Below are 25416 nucleotides of genomic sequence, written 5' to 3'. Positions count from 1 at the left end.
GTAATAGTCTCTCGGTATACGTTTTGCGAGAACCGGCCTGCCAGTTTTCGTCGGAACGCGATTACGAAGCGTAATGCGCCGTGTTTATATTTCTCCGTCGTTGATGTTGTGCCTGTGTGTCGTATCGTGCGATTGCGTGAACGGTAGAATAATTTCTCTGTGTAAATCATTCGGACGATAGCGATCGAGTATGCGGAGAGACCATCGCAACTCCACTCTATGAGCGTTTCAAGACGTATCGGGTATCGCTATTCACGGAAGCAATATACGCTCGAGTCGCGTTGAACCTAGACGTCGCGACCTAAGGAACGATCATGGTTGACTATCGCCGCTCACGCGACCGTCCAACAGTTTGAACTTTTAAATATCGATACACGATGTCGACGTTTGCTTAATGGTAAAACTTAGCCTTGTTTCCGAGCATCTACCGAGCAATTCCAACGCGGTGTTTCATCGTCACGAATCAAAAGTGCGCTATTTCTGTTTGTTGTTCTGGTCGCGAAGCTTTCGTTTAAAACATGAACCCGTTAGATATACGTGATCGCAATCGAGTGTGATTATCTCGGCCGGGAAAAGGACGTGGCAAGGGAAACAAAGGGTAGGGAAGGGAAGGCATAATCAAGGTCGTTGATTCCTGCTTTGCTTCACGCGACCACTTACTTCGGTGCACCGGCAGTTTTTCATGCCACGCGAGCCGATAGTTCTCGTTTGACGATTTCCACACGTGTATATCTCGCTTTCACAATCAATACACCGTTATGACTATTTGCTAAGTGTCGTTAAAGCGCGTCGTGTGTGATTCTCCTACAACGCTTACGTCTCTCCTCTACTTTTTCCCGTCTATATACTTCCGCTTTTTGATTCTCTACATTACCTTTATCTCTGCTTTATCTCGTCACGAACCAGATGGACTGTTACGCGGTCACGAGACCAGTTTAAACGCGAAGAATGAAATTCTCGTATAATCTTTACTACCCCGGCCAATAACCTTGGCTGAGACTGTACCTACACACAAACACATACACATACATACACACACACACACACATATATTTTTTATTCCTCTTTACGGCTCTATTCGGCTCGCTACGCTTATTTACTTACCCTTCGACCACTTTCTGCACTCTGTTCACCTCCTTCTTTTATATTTAAGGGGATCTGTTACGATGCTCGCCATCACTTCCTCTATGTCATTTTTATATTTATTTACCGTTTTAAATTTCGAGTTGGAAAGTTCCGAGTTCGTCTCGGTACGGTGCATAGCGATATAGCCGAAAGAGTGATATCTCGTAGAAATTTCTCGGCCATACGTACACGTACGTTCGAGGAGGCTTGGATATGTTTTTGGACGAGGGAATGACTTAGGCTGTTCGTTTATAGCGAAATACCATTCGCATTTAAGTATCTCGAACGGAGATTCGGAATATATTCAGCTAGAAGACGAAGGTTCATACATTTGCGTTCGTCCTTTTTCAACGTACCGAGCAGTCGTTATCTTCGATAGTGCCTATTTACTAAGTTTCAAAGCGCAAGCCATAGTAACGCGATCTCTGTAACAGCTCTGATCGTATCGCACGGTTAATCGACCTTAATTCATTAATTTGCCAATTGCACACGAACGACGTAATTCCGTCACGGTTAGGGAAAAGATATTACTCGATTTGGATTTATCACTTCGTTTATCAATTCAGTAGGGGTGCGAGCACCCAACTCTTGACAGAAATCACGATTCATCATCCTCCTGGTACGTAGTATTCGCTAGTTTTTTTATTCCACAGGCTGTCATCTTCCCCTTCGCGCTTCTTCGTCTCTTTGCAGTTGTCTCCGTGTGTCTCGGCCCATGGACGACGTTAGGAAACGACCTGTGGCGTTTCTAACGATGCCAGCCACGCTGTTGTTCCTTCGTGAAAGCGATAATTACTGAGGCGGCGTCGGGAACGTCACTTCGAACGCCACTTCGCAAAGAAGCTTCCTATTTTTTGGAACGCGTGCTAATTCTTCCGTTTCCCTCTTCCGAGTCATACGTTGCAAAAATTTTCGTACGAGTAGACTGTTGTTTCACCTTCCCACAAACGATAGAGTCTCTGGTATTGTTGATTCGCCGTTTTCTCTCTCCTTCTGTCCCTCGAACACACGAGATTCGTTTACGCGTTTACAAACGTCTTTTCTGCAACGATTTAGCGATATCGTATTAGAGGAAAATTAACGAAGACGTAGGATACGTGCGAACCGAGTACTTTAACTTGCTTCACGATCCCGCAGATGGCAGTGGTTCGGTCGAGGCGAGCAACGGGCATCGTCGCAACTAATCGGCAGTAAACTCGCGCGGAAATGTCGATCCGAGTCGAGAGGCGGAGGAAGATCGAAATCGAGCTTGTGCGTGGCTACGTATCTTCGACGTGGAGAACAACGACTGTGCGGCTGGCTTCGGGCCAATACAAATCTAGCTAAAGGGTGAACGTGAAAACCAGGTGGAAGTGGAAGGTGGAAGAACAGAAGGCAGAGAAAGGGAAGACAGACAGGAAGTAAGGAAAGAAGACCGAAGCTGCTGACGAAGACGTTTCGTAGTGAAATATTCGTGCTTTTGATTATATTCTCGTGTGCGGTGCAAGATGCGCTCGCGACGCCGTGACGGTGGTTGAAGGACGAAGAAACCGAGTGGCTCGTACAGCAGCCCTCGATTCCACCTGCCGACTCTCTTTTTCTTTTCGTTTTCCACGTCAACGAGACGCCGCACCGCTCAGTACTCTTTCTCGCTTCGTCGCTTATCTCCTCGACTTCACCGACTCGCCGTCCGACAAAGGTGAGGAGAATCTCACGTGAGAAACAAATCAAATCGCGAAATACAGGACCTTGCATTGTTCGTAGATTTTTGTTCCGTGTCGTTTCTTTCAAGTTATTGCCGTTGTTTTAGTATTAGAACGTTCATGAGAAACAGACGTTCACGAGCATCTCGTGATCATTCTTTCAGCAATCGATGCTCTTTGAATAGCGTGCAATTGTTTCAACAACACGATCCAGTTTCTTCGAGCATCCGAACGCGGGTCGCGTGTTTCGCGTTAATCTAGAAAAATGTATCGTCCTTTTGATTGCTGGAAAGAGGAAAGCTCTGCGTCTAGCAGATACACGGAAGTTCTGCGGCAAATTTCGCAGATCGCGATGTGAAATAATTGCGCTGTCTCGAGTCGGAACTTGCTGGAACACCGATCCGCGTATGTCTAATCGCCAAAACGTTCCGTTGCCACCGAGAAATCTCATCGATCGCGACAACTTTTCCGCCGGAATTAGACCATAGTTTGCCCGGGATTGTCTTACATTTCGCTTTGTCTTCTGTTCGTTCGATCGATAGTAGCGTCGATGGAATTCGAATTCGTCGCGGTTCGGCAAATCGAAAGTTCAGCCGGTTCGTTCGCCTGGTCAACCGTGCTACCGTAGTATCTATCCGCCCACAAATTGATAGTTCCCCTTTCGGACGGATCGTCGTTCCTTTGTCGCGCGACAAGAAATCTCTGCATATAACGAGATTTTTCCCGTTCGTGAAAATAGGAGCGGTCGGTGGCTCGTAAATTCGGTCTGGCCATTTCCTCCGCCACGTTGTCCCAGCTGAATTACGACTGCGAGAAATGACATTAATTCCACGGAGAAACGAATTAATTTCGCCGGAACCTGGTTAGCGTTTATATCGTGGTACAATTGCTTGTTTTCGCCTTCGTCGATCATGCTATATTTCATCTACGTGGCCAATTCAACGCGAGCTCATGTAATCGATGTAATCGAGCGAGTCGCATTCCAAGACACGCTGGCTGCTTGGTAATTGAAAATCTTTAATATTTCCTGGTTAATCAGACGCGACAAGCGCGTCGCATCCACGCAAAATGTCCGTTACGATATATTCCGAGCAGAATTTCTGTTACAGTGCAAAAAATAACCGAAGCAACATAAGCTGTAATTTTAATTATCGCGCGAATCTCTGGATATTTTACCGAGTATGAAACACACGCGCCTGATTCGTACGCTTCGGAAGCTTTTTCTTTCGCGTGTTTTAAACTCCGCTTCGTGTCGTATAATTTTTCGTATTCGAACGTATGCACAAGAATTAGTCGCATTTCTGATCCATGCGATACGCGCGAATATTTTTGTTTAATTGGCACATCTTGTGGCAAGATTGTTAGAAATTTTCGAGAATTATTGTATCCCTGATTTCTATCGTGCGAAGGTAATTAGCGTCGATTATGGTACACGAGATGGTACACGAGGCAATCCCGTTTACAAAGAGGCTCAAAATTTTATGGACGCTCCTTGTAAGAGTGTCACTCAATAGCTTCTTTGTCTTCGAGGCTTCTATTTTATAACGAACGACCTTAGGTAAATAGATATAGCCAACCTTTGTCTGTAGCCTGGGACTCGAGTTCGCCACTTCCATTGTTTACGGGTTATAACCTCCAGCCTCGATTTTTCCACCTTTGCGGAAGATCCGAAATATTACGCACGCTCTTGCGAAGTAGCTTCTCGACTGATGAAAATTCATGGAATCGGGTCTTGTTTCGCTCTTCGTTCTCCTCCCTTCTAGGGTTTGTCTCGTGTTCTCTGCAGAAACCGTAAGATCCGAGAGCAGTTTGTCGACTTTCGATTGCGAAACGATGGCAACGGTATGTAAAATTTAATTGCCGGCCGTTACGAAGTTTGACGAGCCTCGATGAACGATTTGGCGAGACGGTTAAACAAAGTTCGGAAGTGCTGTATTTCGGCGACGCGAGGCTCGGCTGGTAGTTAGACGAGCGGCACGACTAAGGCAGAAGTCGGATTCGATATGGTTAAAACTTTGTTCCATTCGCTGCAACGTACTTTGCCTAGATCCGAGAAAAGCAGAACGCAGGGATAAACTAAAAAGCCTGTTTGTGTTCGCAGCGAAGGCCAGAGAAAAGACGTGAAAAAAACCTGAGGCGACACGGAGCCACGAAGAAACGTAGGATTGGAAAAGGAAGGGAGGCGGAAGGGAAGAGGGAACGAGGCGAAGCCGAGAGCTAGCAAGTGGAAAAAGAGAAGAAAAGGAGTAAAACGCGGAGGAAGGTATCGTCGGAGGAAAGGTGCACCAATAGCAGAAGCAATCGAAGAGAGAAACGACTAGGTGGTTCGGCAACGAGCTTTTTCGTTCGTGGAATGCGGATCGGGCAAAGGTAGTGCGGGGCCGAAAAAGCCTTGTGAAGAAACTAAGGATTAGATGGTGGAGGTGCTGGAGAGGCGGGCTAGGGAGCCTACGGGGCCGATCAAGGCACCTCGCACCTACCCAGGGCCTGGCAGCCCTGCGAACCGCATCCTCGCTAGAGTGCACTCGCAACCGCGTCGGCGGCTGCGTCTCTCCTACGTTCTTTTCCACCATGATTTCTTAATTTCGAGGCTGCTCGCTCTTTTTACCGATTGCTATTCGTCGCGGCAGCAGGCCAAAGCAGGCGAAGCGGCGCAGCTTCCTTCCAATTTACTACTCGTCGAGGACATTGGTCGCGCGGACCTCTTCGGCTTGCAGAGGAGGCTGGATATCGAGGTCGAGGTGTGTGGCACCGCGAGTGCAGTTGTCGGCGGCGGATACGAGCACGCGGAACGCTCGAATTTTGAACGCGGCGGTGGCGTATCGGATCGGTTACGGATCGAAAAAGGGTGCTGCGAGCAAAACAAGGTGACAAGGGGGGAGGATAAGTGGTGGTGGGAAAAAGTGGTGCCGCAGAAGAGAGCAGTGGTTTCGGCCGGGCCAGAGGATCGTGCGGAGCCCAGGAAGGGCTCCTTAGGAAGGAGCGAGACTGGCGAGCGCAATGTGGCAAAGCGGCGGCATGGGCGCCCATGCGGCCAACAATCCATGGATGAAATTAATGGGCATTGTCCACAAGGAGAGGAGGCATCACGATTCGGGCTCTGCCGCTGCCGCCGCTTCCGGTGTTCAGGGCTCTGCGACTACTGGCAGCAACGACCGGACGCTCAATCAGTGAGTCATACTACTGCTACACTTTTCTTTCTTCTTTTATCTTTATCTTACCTCTTTTAGTTTCCTTTTTATAGAGCAAGTTTTTAGCGCGCGCGATCAACTTTGCGCCGTAGATCCGTCTCTAGTTTACGACCGAATGGAGCGGGCTCTCGCCCGAGGTAGTTCGTATTCAACGAGAGTCCAGCATACTTTTTCAGCGGAGAATACTCGAATGCACTGCGTTTGTTGGTTTACTTCGTTCTACGAGTTCGAATTCAACAGCCGTTTTACTTCCGCACAAGCGCGAACATGTGGCGCTAATAATTTTTATAAGGAAGAAAGAAAGTCGCGTTTTCTAAATTAGCCATCGTAGTTTCCAGGCCTTTTTCCCCTCAAAGGTTTCAAGCGAGAATCGCCATCGTCGGTGATCTCGCGAAATTACGTGGAAAATCGCGGTGATAGCTTTCACGGCTAGAAGAATACCTCGACGTTTCTTACTATCAGGCGATGATTAATCGAAAGCAAATGCGGATAATTTAACATTATTTTTCCACTCGCTTAACCGGTCCCTTTTTATCTCCTCTCACGGGGCTTGCGCAGCCTGTCGTGGCAATTTAATAAATTACAACTCAATCGCGATATCAGCATCTGTTACGGGATCGAGCTTCTCTCACCCTCTGCTTCTTTCGTCGATACAGCCGCGCAATGTTCGATTCAAAGAAACCAGCATCTTGCTACGTGTTTCGTTCTTCTTCAAGAGAATCGTCTTTAGACGACGATCTCGAGCAAATATCTCTTCCGTTTGCTCACACGCGTTCGTAATATCGATTGCACGTTTGATCGGTGGCTACCGAGCTTGGTCCAGCCGCGTAATGAAACCGTCAAGTGAAAAAGAGCACTCGAGAGGGTAAAGCACTGCCTTTCGCGTTGACGAAGAGTTCTATGCACGTAGCTTATCGGCTGTAGCTTGCCGCGTTGATCGCACGGAAATATTTCTCGTGGTCTGGTATCGGACAGCAGATTAAAGGTGAATCGCGCAGGGAAGGGGTGGCGAAAGATATCTCCGATATCGGAAACATCTCGAACAAAGCTGATAACCGTGTACAATGGCTTTGGCTTTATTTGCCTGAGCGACAAAACTCCTGCAGGATCTTTTGATGGTTCCGCGTCCTCTGCCTCAATACGCCTACCCGAACATTGTCGATTTTGAAAAATCCGCGGACAAGCATCGGCCTCTTTGTTTCTCTTTCGCCTGGTTTTCAACGGTGCCGAGTGTTCTCCTCGGCACCGCTCTAACAATACCACGTCGCTTGCTGCTCCACCACTTTCGCAACCGCTGCCGCATACAAACGCAGCTCGTAAACGTCATATCGTGGCGCAGCTAGTCCGCGTGCCGGAGCGAGTGTTGCTACGATTAAAAACCACCCCTACACTTTTTCGCTTTTCTTTTATTCTTTCTATTCGTCTGTTTTTCGTTCTCCAAGGGTTTAGGTTGCGACCAAAGCAAACAACAGCCAAGGGGTGTGTGGGAGGAAGAGGGACGCAGGCATCGCTCCTGCGCCATTCACAATGCTTCCTCCCCTTTTTCCATTCAGCTCCATCCGCCAGACCTACTTGTTTTCTGATAAATACTTTCTCTTTGAATTTCTAGCCTGTTATTCCGACTTTGTTGCTCTGTGACCGATCCTTTCATTCGATCGTCCACGCCGATCGTATTCGCAGAGGCAGTCTACCGAGTCGTAGCCAAAAATTTCCCTCACGTTCCGCATTGGCTCGTCTTCCAACCTACACGTCCTTTGGAAAGACTAACCCATTGTTAGCATGCGACCTTCTTCTCGCGGGTTTCGATGCTCCTTAACACTAGAACTCTACCGATAGTTAATACGAAGCTATTTCTGCCAAAACTAGCGAAAGTGACTGGTCTTTAAAAAATACGTAATAATAGAATATTTTTATATTTATTGATTTATTACTTTCTTACAGAAGCAATTCCATGTTATGTAGTACATTTTTGATGTTATTAATCCATGATCCCTAAACGAGGGCTGATACATTTGTAAAATTGTAGAATCAGTCATTTTGACTGCTGTGGTATTTCTAGTGTTAGCATCTAGCGATCTAGCGATCGATCCGGAATTTTCCTGATAACTGATATCATCATATTGTATTGATGAGAATTTCGGATCTTAATAGCTGAGATAATGGTGTATGAACACTAAATTTATACTTGGAATTTATATTAGAATAGTTATATATTTATTTTATAAATGATCCCAATGATATTCATCGATACATTGCATGCGTCTCAGTACTTTCTTCCATACCCGACTGTTAACCGACTGAACTGTTTACATTCATTCGTTTTCTAGACGCCGCGCGCACACATGCTTCTACTCACTGATATTCACATACAAGTAGTATTATTACGCATTTAACCTAATCTAGCACATAAAATTATACATATCTCAATATGAATGATGCGCAGTAAAAATTTGAAAAGGGTGTGGCAAGTTGTACGAAACGAGGAAACTGGTTACTTGGGGTTCGATAAGCAGATTTCAGGACCATTGTACACTTTGACATGTACCAGTCATTTCGACTGGTATCGGTATAAGTAGCCTTGATACAAAATTATTTTCAGTTTGAATACAAAAAAAAATGAAATAAAATTCATTATATTATTCTTTTAGTTATCGTTGCGAAAGTCATTACGTCATTGCGGAAAAAAATATAACATGAAGTAGAAACTTTAAAATAAAATTGTAAAACCAGTCAATTTCACTGGTGTGGTAGTTCTAGTGTTAAACGCGGAGAAATACCAACGAGGTATAACAGGTTCGCTTGGTCTAGAATTTCGAAGAAATGGCAATTTTCCGCACGATAGATTAGAATTCTAATATTCTTTTCTAATAATAATTCTTCAAGATGGTTGTCGTTAACCGGTTCGAGGAGCTTCTCGCGTTTTACGATATACAAATCTTGACTGTTTTCGTTTAGCACCTGTTTCGTAAGGATGCTAAGGTACGCTCTGTAAACTCATTCCGGACGGGGCATTAAAGGATAGCTAATTTCCTTTTTCGAATTTGCTGCAAGTGGCAGCTGCGTTTCCTATGCAAATTCCATCCTGCACACCCGCTACACTCTGGCTAATTTTTCTAGTACTTTGTTCTGGAAATATTTATCAAATTTCATTGAAAAGAATACTTCATTTAGTTTACGATACTACGCGTACTGTATTTCAATAAAATGTTCTCCGGTTGCCTACTTTAATTAGGAATTCCCGATTAGTATGATCTTCCGGAAGAAGCAATATCGCTTTAAAGAAGAAGTAACCGTAGCTTCGCTATCCTCTTTCCCGTTTCCGTACGACCTTCCTCTCTCGCCTTACTGTCCGTATCGTTAGCCAAGTCGAGTACTACGGTCAATTCTTTTCGCGAATTCGTTTTATCACGTATCTATTATTAAAAGGAGCTTGAAAATTGCAGTTTCTTCGATCCACCGATTCCTACGCGTTCCTACAGAAACTTGATTTCTCACTTTCAATGCAATTGAGAATATCTTCTCGCTGCGGATAATTCAATACGCGTCGAATATCGAATTATACATTCGTCTATTCGATGCGAACTAACACGTGATAATTTTTATGCTATCGTATTGTAACGCGTCAGTACGCCCTATCTATCGTTACCGTAATTCTCTGGTTAACTGCTTACTCGTGCATTTACTTTGCATTGATACGTAGCGGCCAATTGCCTTAGGAAAAGTTTCAAGTTGAAACAGAAAATTCAAAACTGGGAGAAACCCATATTATTATGCTTTTTAATACTAACGTCGTTTTCAGTTACAAGATTGTTATTGTTGTTTCTTGTAATCGTCATGTTAAGGTTTTATCTCGTAATAGAGAGCGAGAGAGAGAGAGAGAGAGAGAGAGAGAGAGAGAAAATGTGTGGATGAATGTGTAATAGAAAGATATATTTGAGCAAGTTTAAGTATAAGTACAACGTGTATGCTAGTCCAGATCGCAGGCTCGCAGCGTTAATTTACGAAGAAGCTTCGAAGCCATAGGTCTATGGGTTTTCATACAACTACGAAAACTGGGCTGTCTGCACCCCATTGCATCATCTGTGCAACGCGTGTTCCTAAAAACTATGAGGCTGAGAGGCCTTACAAATTGATTTATCGCTAAAAAATTCTCAATGGCTTCGAGGACTGAGAAAACTAAACATTAGAAAAGATTTTTTTATTATTTAATTTGTACTTTACAATTTGTCTAGCTGAACATTTGGTAAATTTGCATTAGAAAAGATGTGGAGCTTTCCATTTCAACACTTCAGCTAGAGTTATAAAAGAAGGTTAACTTTTTGTGATAACATCAGTTGATAGAAATGCATGAACGTGCTCCCTATGATATTCTTTTGGTATTGTAGCATTGAGTGAGCTACGATCGAAATCGGCATACATTGTCCTTCTACATATACTTGTTTCAATATATCTTGTTATTACAAATTCATCCACTCGTTCCTTCGTCAAACATGGCTACGCGTTAACCACCTCAGATAATATTAATCTACGCGAAACTCTCTGTTGAGAATTATGGATCTTAATTACCGAAATAAAAGTAAAAGAACACTGAGGTTACACTTAGAATTCATATTAAAATAGTTATAGATTTATTTAATAAATGATTCCTGGGATCTTCGTCGATATACATTTGTATGAGTCTCAGCACTTTCTTCGTCCTCGCCATCTTCCATACCACACTACTAATGGAACAGTTATATTCATCCGTTTTTCGAGGTGTCGCGCTCACACACATTTCCACAGACTCATATTCACATACGTGTGTCACTACTACGCGGCTAATCTAGTCTAGCACACAAAATTATACATATCTCAATACTCTCCTCCTCTCTCACTGTCTTTTGGTTTAAGAAACCATCGTTCTATTACGAGTGCACTGTCGTACACGTCGTATGGAACAATATATTACTTTTTCACGTTTGAACAATGAACGTAATTAAAGAAAAAATAGAAAAAAGAAATACGAAATATGATACTGTACGTATTTCGAGTAATGTTCGAATATGATTTATCCTGGTCAGATGACTCGATCGATGAATTAGGCTAAGGAAGAAGAGCGGTCCTGGCGTCCTTTTTGCATCTTCGACTGTTATTTTGATCCGTCTGTTAATTACAAGCGCAACTCGATATTCCTTATTGGAATTCGATATCGACTGGCAAATTTTGTTTACTAAAATATTTGATACGCACGCCAACACCGACATAAGCAATTTCGTTTTATAACGATGGAATGTTCGTATGAGAGGCGACGCGTAAATACACGTTTGATGCAGCCGGGTTTATACAGTTCTATTCGACCAATTACACGTTCCCGATATCGTGTGCCAACGCTGAGTAAAATCGTCTGGAAATAATTGTCGCGACCCGATATCACGATGAATGGAGCCACTGGAATCCGCGAGCTCCTCGAAACTGTAAACGAAAATGTTATCGCGATGGCGATCCGGATTCGGAGAAACGCATTAACCCGCTCTAAATCCTACGATATCGGCCGAGTGCTGGATAAATTATAGCGAAAGTGGAATTCTTTCGGTACAGGCGTGGTAGCGCATCTAGTCATCGGAATTGAGAAAATCGGCATCGCGTCGCAGAAGCGATCAATCCGAGCGTTGAAAAGAGAAGTTCGTGCAATTGTACAATTCGCGAGGATCTTGTCGCACGCGAGAAAGAGGGAGGAAGAGCTGCGTAATATTTGTCTGGCAAACGCAGTTTCGATTTACGTGAAGCCCGAGTTCGTGACATACAAACGCGGCGAAACACCTTTCGTTGCTGTTAATTATGCACTGCCGCAGTTACTAATTACGCGATATTGATGCGCTGCGATTCAGGACGCGAACCGCTTCTTTTAATGACATCACACTTGCCCTGCTGAAAATATTCAAGTGACAAGATCGTTCGGCAGAGGCGAAGTTACGAATATATACAGACAAGCGCTAGGGTTTTAAGCGAGGATTTTCTATTTGCTTGTTAAATCGATCACTAGCTAAAACGCGAGAGAAGATCGCGCGTAAAATTTCTCTTATTGTGGCGACGTGAAGGCGATCCGAATTTTCATTCCCCTCATTTCGCAATGCAAACTCCTCTCCAGCGATATTCGTTTTTCCGGTAAATGTTTTCCGATGCAGATTGTACAATCAACCGCGAGAGTTTTAATTCCGAACTAGATATGTCAAAACTTGAGACGTTTATTTCAGTTAATCCTTATGGCCCGCAGCTCGGTTATGTTGGAAAATTGCAAATTTTCGTTATCTCGTACGTAAGAGAATATGTAAGAGGAAACTCGACTTTAATCAGATCTTTCCCTTTTTCTCTTTTTTTTTCTTTTTTTGATTTTGTACTCGTTTTTTATAACAAGATGAAATAAAAGAAAAGGTGATAATAGTTGTAGAAACAAAAGGCAGACATCTTGTTGGGCTACAAGATAAGACAAACGTTTAATATTTAAACAAATGACAGTTATATTGGTAGGTGTGTGGAGATATAAATCTTTCAGTAGTGTAACAGCACGATTTCTAACTCTAAATATATTTACATGGATACTGTAGACGCAAATAAAAGCCAGTTGTATTACGGCTAACTCGTAATAGCTTTGTGTATTGTTTGTGGATTGAAGTCAACGATAGGGTAGCCGGTGGTCGAGGTACATTGTCATTGAAGGTTATCAACGATATGACTCGTCTTTGTAACTTTCACTCGCTTTAAGGCTATATTTATCCTACTAATCCTAGTCCCGTGGCGCAAGTTACGTCGTCGTTTAAATATTTCACCCAGAATCGCGAAACTGGAGGATTACCTCGAGAATCCATCGTGCCAGCAGGAAGTAATAGCCCACTGGGATACATTCGTCGATTCTATGGTATACTGTCACGCTATAATTGTATTTCTAATTACGACACTGTTTGCTCGTCACATTGCTCGTTTTCTCGATCGATTTAGCCAAACGATACGTATTTTTTCTCTTTATTCTAACGTAATTAAAGAGCATCGTTTCTTAACGCGTTAACCATTGCCCAGTTATTAGCTGCTTCTGACGAATATACTCGTCATGAAAAGACGGCAATATTTAACGTTATGACGAGTATATTCGTCAGGAAGACATGACAATATCCTGCGTTATGACGAGTATACTCGTCACGAAGAAACGGCAATACTTTTCGTTATGACGAGTATACGTCAGGAAGAAACGGCAATATTTTGCATTATGACGAGTATACTCGTCATACGTAAAAAGTAGTTGCAACTTGCTGTTTAAATTGCGATTTTACAATTGCGGTAAAACGCAGTGATAAAATTGAAAAGTAAAACGGTCATTTTGATACAACTTAATTCAACGTTACGACAGCCACACTGTCAGCCATACTCTGTGCTTGACAAGCATACTCATCATCGTTTACTTTTTCCGACACATTTGAAGAGGTCGCAACTGATCATTATTTTTAAATACAGTTTTACGCGATATGGCAAGATATAGTTGCTGACGATCGTGCTGGTTTCTCGTTAATATAAGTTTCAACATATTGCTGAAGTCGCGGCTTAATATATAAAAAAACGGTCGAGTGGAGCCAGGGTGAATCGTGCGGACATGACAACATGTTGACCGTAAAGGGATTAATGGGCCATGAATACGCGATACAGCAATCTGCGTATGCCAGCAGCACAGAAAGTAAAACCGCACAAGCGGAACTGGAACGTGCTGCTTCTTTCTATTACGGCGTTCCGTAGCATTGACACTTTCGTCCGGTAGATGCTTTTTCGTTCTACGAAAGTGGCAACCTGTTCCCAAGCGACAGCATTAATTTTATTAACAAATTAATCGCCTGACGTTCGTAAAGTCTTACGCTTTTTGTCGGACTTAGCGGCGATTGTATTCGATATGGGAGGTTTTTAACGGTGACGCGGTGGCCCTGGTAAGTCTGACGAACGGCCAAACTTCGCTGGCCTGACCCTGTTTTTGCTTCCTGTTCGGCCCACGGTCACATTCTACATGGCGTTACGCGTGCCAACTAAATCTATTCCCAGGCAACTCGATTGGGATTTGCTGCGTCACGCTGTGCCAAAAATTTCTTTTATTATCTCTGTTACGTACCGCTTTGTTACGTTTCGTTGGTTATACCTTAAATTCGTTCCTTCTCTACCCGTATCTCGTTCTTGCGACTAATAATTCTGCTTTTGTCAGCGCGTTTATGTCGTTCTCGGCCAAGAGTTTGTGGCCAAGTTTGTCAGATTTGGGATACTTCATCGACGAGAAGGTCAGAATTATTTGCCCTAGTTGAATTAATTTTTCTACTTTCGAAACGGGCTATTTATTCCAGGCGATTCCGTGCCAACGTGTACTCATTTCTTATCTACAAGTTTGCTATTCGCAAAATGATCAAATCCCTTAGTAGGAAAATTAACAGAAAAAGGGAAATCGATGAATCTACGATAGACGTTAATAAAGGAATAGGTCTCTTATGGCTTGTGGCATTACTAACCATGCCACTTTATAGAGAATTGTACGGCTAGTTATTATACCAACCACTTGGTCGTACACACTTCTCTAACGCGCGTTATTCGACCTAAATGAACGTTTCACGAGGAAGGTGAGCATACCAACGACGAAGTTTGTAATTAATAACTACGATCCGTTTTGACACATCGAAATTTAGCTATTTTGTTCGATGCAAGATCCGTATCGTACGCCATTAATGACAACGGATTTAATATTTAAAATAGCCAAGAAGATTTTGTTTATCGTTTGTTAAATGCTTTATGAATTTAACACGAACATTTAACATGAAAATCGATCGTAACATCGATCGACGAGTTGCTCCTCTACGAAGGTGTATCGAGTATCGGAGCCATTCGTTAGCGATTCGGTCATTCGTTAGCAACAGATGTCGATCTTCTGTTTCCTGCGCGCAGCCAGGTTTCCATAAATCTTCCTTAAATTAACCGAATTAACTACTGCCTTGTGATCGCACCGAATAGCTCGTTCATTTCTGGTATCGTGAATTGCTGCTCCCTTGCACGAATGCCTGTACATAATTCGATGTTCTATACGACTGATACGTACAACTAATGTTTCGTTTACGGACCAATTGTGTCCAGACTAATATCACGAGAGACAGTCTGCATTTGCAGAATTTATCAAACGTCCAAGAAACGGTCGATTTAATAGTCACTTTCGTTTATAGAAACAAACCATATATTTTGTTAGCAACTTGAACGTTCGACCAGATTCACCAGATATTAGAGTTAACTGAGAATCGTCTACGAATATTTCAGAATTTTAGTTTTTGGCGGAAAGTTACTTTCTTTATCGATGATCGATCCTTCCAGGAACATTAGAATATTAATTTCCGGAGATGAATTAAAGAGCTCGTACGAGATTCGAACCTAAAAGCTCTTCAACTAAAGATCAGGTACTCTAATCGCTTCTTTGAGAAACCTCTTATACTTTATCTTCGTGGTGCAGGTATCTTAGCAGCGCAGATACATCTCCTGTGTTTTAATTTCCCGTTGCTATCGAGCTGGCTCGTGAAAAATGAACGATATTGATATTTCCAGTGATCTTGTTCCAGACGATAGCTGTGTCAGTTATCGTGAAATATAGTACATGTGTCTAATTGGTTTCTATTACTCCGTTGAAATATAAATCTAACTCTTTTAATGGTAGAGTTTTCGACTATTTTGAATAATACTCGAACAGCTTTATCGTGGAATCGGGGCTTGGTAAACATAAGATGGTAGTTTGCGGTTTATTCGCACGGTTGGTTACTTTGCGAAAATAAACTTGAAATTTCCGCGAGAAAAGGTTTTCGAGCGAGGAAAGGCCAGCGAGCTTTATTTCCTCGTAGGAATTTATACCTCGACGAAAGAATCGGTGAGGACTGTTTTCCCTGTCTCGAGAATTCTCGTGCGCTTGTTTGTAGCGATTTAAATAATAGAACAAACTCTTCGCGGATATTCCCTCCGATTTCTCTCTTTATCCCCTACTTTCTCCCCTCTCTAAGCTTCCAGAACGATACATCTACATACATCGCGGCAAGTACATGTTTGCCGGACGTAAATCGGAAATTTTCGGCGGCGTGTACAAAATACATTTTCCTAGTTTCCATAGCTGCGAAGAGATTTTTGTCCAGACGTCCCATTTCAATACTCCGATCGAACCTTGGCAACGAGACATCGAATATGTACGAACGTAGCCGAATAGAAAATCGCGGTGGTAGCGCGATCGTTGAAGATCGCCTCGTTGGTTAAATCGGCGTGCGTTGCGTCCGAAGAGAAAGAGAGAGAGAAGGATATTTGCTAAAAACGACCACAGGCAGAGAATGTAAAATCGCCGATTACGATCCGCCTTTTGTTCGCCTGAGGAGCATCTTTGCTGCCGAAGATGATCTCAAGGATCGAACGATTCTCGGCTTTGTTTCACCCTTATCGGTGATAAGAGGTTTCAAAAATGGTAGCCAGTTTAAACGGATGCAATATCTTTCTAGCCGGTGTTTCCTTCGCCACGACATTTACATACTTGGTATCTGCTGCGATTCTTATCTGTCGCTCGTAGCTTACTTAGTTTTATATTATACCGCGGCGTTCCGTTTTCGCACCTCCGACGAAACTCCGTCGTTCTTCGTCTTTGAACTTTGATCGACGAGCTTTCTCGATATTATCTCCCAACGCGATACCTGTATAGGTGAAGAGTCGATGGAGGGAGTAAGAATCAATGGCTTGCGGTCAATTTGATCGAGCACGTCCGATACATTGGTGTTAAGGGAAATAAATGATAATGGAAGAAGCCCAGGCAGCATTGGTTTCATTGTTCTTTCTGCTCGCGTGTAGAACGCTCACCAATACCCGGACTATCTTCCAGGTTCGCGTTCCAGACGAATCAAATATATTTATTTAAGCCGCCAGCTTCGTTATAGAAATCATGCGTTACACTATATTCCCCTTAATCGAATCGAATATTTTACTTCAAGGTCGGTGTTACGTTTGGTGACTCTTTACGTTCGAGGCGGTCGTCAGCTGTGCACGTAGAATTAAGCGGACCGCAACAATCCTAAGGAACTGTCATAAAACAAGGCTTTTTGATTTACCTTTAAGGCCGTCAATTGACATAAAACATCTTCGAGTCAAGAGGTTCCTTATGGTTACTGCTCCATCAGGTAAAAATTGAGGAAACGTGAGTTCTCCAGGGATTCCACGAGCAAACGACCAGTGGTGGGGCGATCACTACCGAGCAATAGTTTTCCTTTGCGACAGCATCGTCACTTCACTGGTTCATCAACTTTAGAACAGTCAACATCTCTTTACCAGGTTTCCACCCTTCGATCAGTCACCTACCTCGTTATCTACGCACCAGCGTAACTATCTTCTCTACAAAGTTGTTGGAAATATATATGTTTGAATTGTTAATCAAGCATTCTACTCATTAAACTACCTCTAATTATCCTAATCGAAATAGGGGATCGATCAGTTCGTGATGACGATTGTCCAATCGTAACGGGAATTTGCGACTCCCGTTGACGCGCTTCTTCTCCGCGACTGGTCGAAGAAACAGTCGTATGTGAGGTGGTTGTTGAAGGTGCTCACAAGAAATACTCTTGATGTTCAACAAAAAAGGTTTATTAAACTATTAACAATCAACAATTTACGATCAACAATTAACGATTAACGATTAACTATCAACAACAATTAACGATCAATGATTAACAATTAAGAGTTAACACTAGAACTACCGATAGTTAAAACACGTTCGTCGCCCAGCGTGATTCGGCTAAGTTTTCTGCGAGGCCCAAATGCGACCACCGGTACGTCCAACGTAAATAGAGCGACAAGCAGGAATTCATCGTTTTTCGCCTTTGATTCATTGTAAAGGAAAGATTATTTATTTCTGAAATGGAGAAAGGGATAAGCTTTCCAGCTAGAGTATTCCGAGGGATCTCATGGCAGATATCTCAGATCTTTCATTTAGTCGAAAAGCATACTTGTGAGACGTACATCAGTGATTTTTTCATCCTCAAAATGTTTCGCAAAACAGCGTGAAAATATATTTGAAAGTGAGGAGAGTAGTGATGACAGAGTTTATAATTATTGTTCGAAGTGCTGAAAACCACTCCAAATGTGTTTGAAATGTTTTAACGAATACCATGCGATATAGAATAATATAATATATCATCCAGAATATAAGTTAATAAAAAGTATGGTATAATTATGTTTTTAAAATTTTTATGTTGTATATCCTATATATAATATCGTATATTTAATTAACTCGAACAAGAAGAGCGTCACCATACTTTGGTGAAGGGCCCCCCACGGAAGTATCCCCGTCACATAGATATGTGCGACGTGGCGACGAACGTGTTAACACGAAGCTATTTCTACCAAAACCAGTGAAAATGACAGGTCTTTAAAAAATACGTAATAATGGAATATTTTTATATTTATTGATTTATTACTTCCTTACAGAAGCAATTCCATGTTATGTAGTACATTTTTGATGTTATTAATCCATGATCCCTAAACGAGGGCTGATACATTTGTAAAATTGTAGAATCAGTCATTTTGACTGCTGTGGTATTTCTAGTGTTAGCATCTAGCGATCTAGCGATCGATCCGGAATTTTCCTGATAACTGATATCATCATATTGTATTGATGAGAATTTCGGATCTTAATAGCTGAGATAATGGCGTATGAACACTAAATTTATACTTGGAATTTATATTAGAATAGTTATATATTTATTTTATAAATGATTCCAATGATATTCATCGATACACACTTGCACGCGTCTCAGTACTTTCTTCCATACCCGATTGTTAACCGACTGAACAGTTTACATTCATTCGTTTTCGAGACGTTTTCTTTGTTGCCCCTCGATGTCCCCACAACGCACGCGTTTATTAAATGTCCGCGACAGTTAGAACCGTAGGGATATCGATGGTACATTAGGCGTGTCGGCTTTACACTTTGAAGGTATAGCGATTTGTGTCGCGAAGCCGTTGCAAAGTTCCGTAGTCGAATGCCGCCACATATCTTCAATGACCGGCGTATTCATTCATAAGCAACGAATACGTAATGGAAAAATATTGTAAAAAGTATCCAATTCAGGTCTAAAAGCTGAAAGGTAGCTAAGCGACACCGGCCGCGTTCCAAGAAATTGCCTGTAGCATGGCTAACCAATGAATTTGTTTCCCTTCGAGCATATCGAATCGCGTACGATGCTGTTGCGAGGAAAAGGCCGTTAGATGGGCGGACGTAAAACACGGCCAGCGTGGAAATGGGAAAGTTTTTTCTACGCGACGCGACGTTTCGTGCCTATATGCAACGTATTTATAGATCACGCGAGCTACAGAGCCAACAAAGGCACACACGCTCGGATCAACTATGAATAGTCGTCTGGTGCCGAAAGTCGGCGTGATTTATGGGGCTTGCCACGCTGTATTTTTCCGTGAACATGCTGCAAAGAAATGGAAAGGAATGTGCTGGCCGGTCGATATTAGAAAATAGCGAAAATTTGCACAGTTGTATTTTAATCGCGTGACTCTACCGGCTAAACGACGCGGGGGCAGCTTTGGTAGCACGTGCTTGGTACTCGCTGCGTTGTCGTCGAGAACGCTCAGGAAGGTGTGAAATTTAACGTTGAGAAGGGAAAATAACGCGAGAGGTGAAAATTGTTGCCATACGCAACTTACGTCTGCGCGTATCTTCCGGAGAAATGCAGGAGCCGGAAAGAGGGAAATTCGCTGGGAAAATTAGGGACGGGACGAGTTAGAAGGAGAATATGTTTCAACTGCGAGAAGAAAATGCTGGCGAAGGGTTTTTCATTTTCACAATGTATATGAACGCGCCTACGAGCTCAAATTCCCCGAGTGTTCTTCCTCCCATAGTTTACCCTCAATTAACTTCTGCGAAGCAGCCACTTTTACTTGTGTGGAAAAATGCGAAAGCGTGTGCATATTCGTCCACGCTTTCACGAAGACTAAACTTAAATTAAACTTATCTCGTGATTAAATTTCTCGCGGTGAAAAGTTTGAAAATATTGAAATATCCACTCAATTTTGGAAGCTGCTGCCTTTCAATTACGAGCACGTCCCTTTTATTAAATTTTGAAAACTCTCATTAGCCTCCACGTGTTCGTCTTTATTAATTTCAAGTAAAAAATAGATATACATTCTTGGATACTTCGTTCGCTTTACGGGTTTTCTTTTGCAAACTGCAGCGCCAAGATTTTGCGTAATTTCCTTCCGTTCCGTTGATTTTTATTCTAATAACGTTGACGGCTGGGCCGTGGCGAATTAATCTCGATGGGAGAAACGGAAATACCGATGGAAAGTGTGCTCGTGCTTCTGCATCGTGCGCGGTTTCGTAAATCATCCTGACGAGCTAATTACATTTCAGCTTCGCTGGGAAAATTGATATCGAACGCGCACGGTTCATAATCGGTTGATAGTTTCGAGGCAGAATTACACGCGCTTCGATAGCATGCGCTTAAAAAATATTTGCAATATTTTCTGCATGATCGTTTCGTCATTGAATAAATATTTGTCGTTAGATAGCGCGTGGTAATGCTCTAAAACGATTGAAGGTAATTATAACTTCGTTGTCGTTAATAATCACAGCGATCAATTGGGCTAGTTGGCAGTAACGCTGATAACGAAGATGATTTAATTATTGGAAATATACTACCGCGTGATTATCATTACGAATATTGCACGATAGGGCGGAGTATTAGATAGAGAAATTTTACTCTCGCGTAAGGTATACATTTTCAGAATACACAGCTACTAAGTTCTCTCTCTAAACAGTTAGACATACGTGTGACAATTTTTCTCTCTTAACACGTTCTGCTCCTTAATACTCTTTCAAACCTCTCTTCTTCGGCTCTCACTTTAAACACCCTCTCATCATGTAGCTACCGTTCATCCTTCACAACACTCACCCCATCGTATACGCTCTCGTTGTCGCCCAGCCTCTTTCATCTACTTCTAGGGTCGTTTTTCGCCGCACACTGTACCATACTTGGTTTTACAACATTCTCTTTTTTTCCTGTTCGACTCTACACGCTACTCGTTCTATTCGCCCGAACGATCTTTCATGGTAGCATTAAAAAGTTCCATTGATCGTTGTTCGGCATATTTAATATATTTGTAAGCCGCGACAAGTTAGTACGCTTGCGACGATTACGCTAAATTAATTGTTTGTACGACGACGCGCTTACGAGTACAGTTTAGTTTGGCGAGCAAGTTGTCAACGCTTTTCTACGGAGACGAAGGAACGATTTCACTCCTGTTCTGTATTAATATGCTACATCTGCAGCAACTGTCGTCATTCTTGCATCGTATATATATATATATATATAGCGCGTCTAGTTAGTCAGATTTATTAGCGGAGACATAATGCGGAGTCCGTCTGTTTAGGCAGTAGTTTGTCCCACTTTCGGTCAGACGTCTTGGGACGTTTAAGGGAGTGTCCTGAATTACAATGTTCTAAAACAACGTCTTTTTGTGATTTTTTTTTAGAAGGGAAAGAAGGAAATGAAGTTATTGAATTTTGAGGTATGGTTTTACATATATTTAACGAATACAAAAAAAATTTTTTTTAAAGTAAAAAAAATATTATAACAGATTTTTAACAGTTTTCAATCGGCGTGAAAGATCCACCTCGTAATTCTTGACTGAAACGAAAAACCAAACAAGGATTAAATTATTATATATTTTTCTTCTCGATGAACTAAAAAAGTTCGTCAAAAAGTTTATTTAAATAATTGTTATAGCACCTTAGAGTTTATTTTTTCTTTTTCAAAAACATACTTTTTCTTTAAACCCGGCAAAATTTTTAATTTCACGCTATTTTCTACTTTTTTTAATAGGCTTAGAAATCTTTTATAATTTCTTTTTTACTTTAAAAAAAATTTTTTTGTATTCGTTAAATATATGTAAAACCATACCTCAAAATTCAGTAACTTCATTTCTTCCTTTCCTTTCTAAAAAAAATTACAAAAAGACACTGTTTTATAACATTCTAACTAAGAACACCCCCTTAAGTTGCAACTGTTCGGCCTCCGTGCGTTTCATTTTTGTGTTCCATTCCAATTTTCTTGCAGTCCACACGCACGATCGTTAGAATAATTGTTCCATCGTATACCTGTCCTGTATAATCCGCTTACAGAGGCGAATTTCGAGAACAGTCTTGATTTTGAATCTCGAATTGTTCGACATCTGGATCGTTACTGATTCAGAAACGACGTCATCGTTACAGTTCAAATGTTGCTGGCTGGTTGGTCGATATCGCGCGCTATTTTTTCCTTCGAATATGAATGGAGGATATCTTGGAAACGTAGAAGACTTCTAATTCTATCGTGATAATTATACGATCGGTAGAGAGGCGAGAAATTCACGGAGAGGCTGTTGAAACGAATTGAAGATTGCGATTGCATTGCGAAGAGATGGCAAAGGCGAGAAAATTATTTCGCTCTCGACTCGCTACTTGCTCGGTCATCCCAGTTTCCTTCGATTTTTCAGCAACGCGTTCAAGCTGTTCGCCGATGCATTTATCAACATGCTGACACGCGCCATTCGTCCGTCGTGGAAACACGAGTTGGCCGGTTGCGGATTTGCACGATAAAACGATTGGTCAGGATCTGTCCGATGGAAAGCTCGTAACGCGAGCTCGATAAGTTCCACATTTCGTTTTTTCATTCCTCGTTTTGCTTGATCGATGATTTACGAGATGATTTACGAGACGCAAGGAAAATATCCGAATCTGGCCAGCGATTAAAAACGCCGCAGCCACATTCAAACGCGACTAATTCGTTTCGTCTGACGTTCTAAGAATTCGTGGCAAAGCAATTCTCGCGAACCTGCGCAGAGTTCTGCGCTCCTAATTACTGTTACAGGCAAATATCAGCTTCGGTAATGGAATTAGCCACGTTAGATTTGCCACAGCGGCGCAGTTTTGTATTAGGTTGTCCGAGAAGTTTCTTTCGTTTCATAAGGTTTCTGTTTTATATTTGAGGCGATGGATCGTGATAGTGAGAGGGAGAAACACTTGAGTATATTTGACAAAAGAAATTTATTATAATATATTCAAGATGTACACCTAGCGTAGGACTCGCGATTATTAAATTACCGGTTCGCGATTACAAGTTCGACTTCTGGTCGATGCATTTTTGATTCGCGCTATAAGTTCGGATGATGATTGCCTAAGATGCCGAGGAACTCTGAACAATTACTATGGACTGCCAATGATTGCTTCGAACCGATATGTAATGACTGACTTTCCGTCACGATGATGCTGCGAGGAAAACTATGTTGGGGTGTGTCTTAGGATGCGAGATCATCGGATTCCTTGGTTCGGAAAGTGAGGGAAATGGACGTTGCTGTTAATTGGTTAATTTCTGAGGATGCTAACTGCCCTTGAGAGAAAGTTGCTAGCGGGAAACATCGTACGCGAGAAAAGCAGATTTCTCGTATCTTCCCGTAGTAAGTGATAGATTTAGGGACTGTTAAGACAAAGATTGTTTATCCCTTTGGAGAACCTTAGCTAAATAAATCCTAAGATTTATAGCGGATCCTTAGGCTAGCTGAAAATATTCCGTGAGGATGTATCGACATCTGGCAATCATCTTGTCCAAAGAATAGGATCTTTGCGTAGCGAGCCACGGGACAGACACTGTTGAAAAGTTTACCGTTGAATGCCGCTACATATTTTATTGAATTAGGTATGATCCATTTCGTTATATTTCTATTATTATGTTCGCGCATAATTCAATAAACTGATATAAAAGAAAAAACACTGTGCGTCTATTGTTTCCTTATAAAACGAAAGAAACTTTTCGGACAACCTATAATCGCGTGTGGAAGGTGCACGGAGCGAGAAGAATAATGAGAGCTGCCGGGAACGAAGGTTTAGCGAATTCAGAATTCACGAATTCGACTGCAATTGCCAATTCCAAACAAACAGCTCTACTGTCACGTCGAAGACACAAGAAATCACGAAACCGATAGATCGCCGGTGATCTCCTCGGTCGTAGTTCGAACGTTTCACGAATAAGGTGAAGAAATTGAACTTCATATATGATAATAGAATTTATTATGCAAATCCAACAGAGTGAGAGTTCAAAGTGTTACAGAATGATTCAAAGTATTACAAGAGACTGATTCAAAATGTTTTAACAGACTGGGACGAGCTTATTTTAGAGGGTTTTTATACTGAGGTTTTAGTCTCTCTGGAGGCGTTGTCGTCTGGTGTATCTTAGAGGCGCCTATTTCGTTACTATTTGGTTATTCTTTTGATGGCTGTGGTATGCAGGATGTCTAGTCTATCCTATTACTATTTCTGAGCGGGTGGTCTTCTTGAGCGTGTGACACCATCGTCGGTGAACCGTTCGCGTACTCAGATACACCCGAGAAGCTTGCTCGAATCTGCGAACAGATGTCGATCTTTCTCATCGTACGATGTTTCCTCCAACGCGCGATATAAGAAAAAAGACAGAATAATTGCAACTGAAAAGTTTGGTCTCGATAGGACCGACCGTAACGCTTCAACGCCCAATCTCACGTTCCTCCTCTTTGATTTTCCGCAGTTCGTCGAGCAGCTTTGTAGCCAGCGTTTTAGCGAATAGCTACGACTTTTGGAATAGCGCGTGTGTGTCAAAAGCGATCGTAAATTTGCAGGATTCGTTTCTTTCGAAATAAACAATTCAGGACGACTCTTGTGAAACGTGAGAATCGGAGGTTGGCTTGGAGGATCCGCGAGCCCAGAGGATGTGTCTCCGGTCGATAAGCGCATCCTCGTGTTTATCGGACTCAGGATACATCGCAAGTACGACGTGACGTATTGATCGCAATAATAGAGCGATTAATAGTTGGCCACGCAACTCTCGTTCGTTTCGTGCTATTATTAATCGGACATCAATCGAGCGTCCCACTTAACGTTTAATTGTGAACACGCGTGCCGCCTTTACACCCAACGTGGCTATATATTTTACGCCAGACCCTTTCACGCCGTCCACGCTATTGTTCCACGAGTGCTTCACTTTTTGCGGGTCGAACATCGATTCGTGCCGCGGTCCTTTTCTTCCCTTTTTTTCTATTACGTTTTACGAATACTCGCGCGTTACGTTGCGCGCACAGCGTTTCTCCGTGGAGTGGCCACGTTCTCGGATTGCAGGGATCGCGTTCGAAGTTACGCTTCAACGCAATGCAAAGAGAAGAATCCCGCGGAAGGGAAAGTCTGTCGCGCTGCTCGACGGTGAAGCTTCCGTCCGTACCCGATCCCTCGTTACGTCCATCACCGATGCGAAAGAAAGAAGTTCTCGGAAGTTGATAGCGCAGCGTTAGACACTATCCTTTGTCTAAGCACCTGTTGCAAGCGACGCCTGGTTACAAGCTCG

At 42.5% G+C, this 25416-nt stretch overlaps 1 protein-coding gene across 3 annotated transcripts in view; it reads left to right on the top strand.

The window, feature by feature from the left end:
* The first annotated feature begins 4911 nt into the window (after positions 1-4911).
* LOC132916703 (potassium voltage-gated channel protein Shaker) overlaps positions 4912-25416 on the top strand; it is a 186894-nt gene continuing 166389 nt past the window's right edge. Inside the window, exon 1 of one of the 3 annotated variants that reach the window (XM_060976950.1) lies at positions 4912-5977. In XM_060976950.1, coding sequence (XP_060832933.1) covers positions 5808-5977 — 170 coding nt within the window. In that variant the 5' untranslated portion in view covers positions 4912-5807. The remainder of the gene's footprint in view (positions 5978-25416) is intronic. The other 2 variants (XM_060976951.1, XM_060976948.1) reach the window with 2 other exon arrangements.

Source organism: Bombus pascuorum, chromosome 2 (genome assembly GCF_905332965.1).
Source record: "Bombus pascuorum chromosome 2, iyBomPasc1.1, whole genome shotgun sequence".
NCBI lineage: Eukaryota > Metazoa > Arthropoda > Insecta > Hymenoptera > Apidae > Bombus > Bombus pascuorum.
Note: the sequence above shows the minus strand (reverse complement) of the source record. Positions and strands in the feature narration are given on the sequence as shown.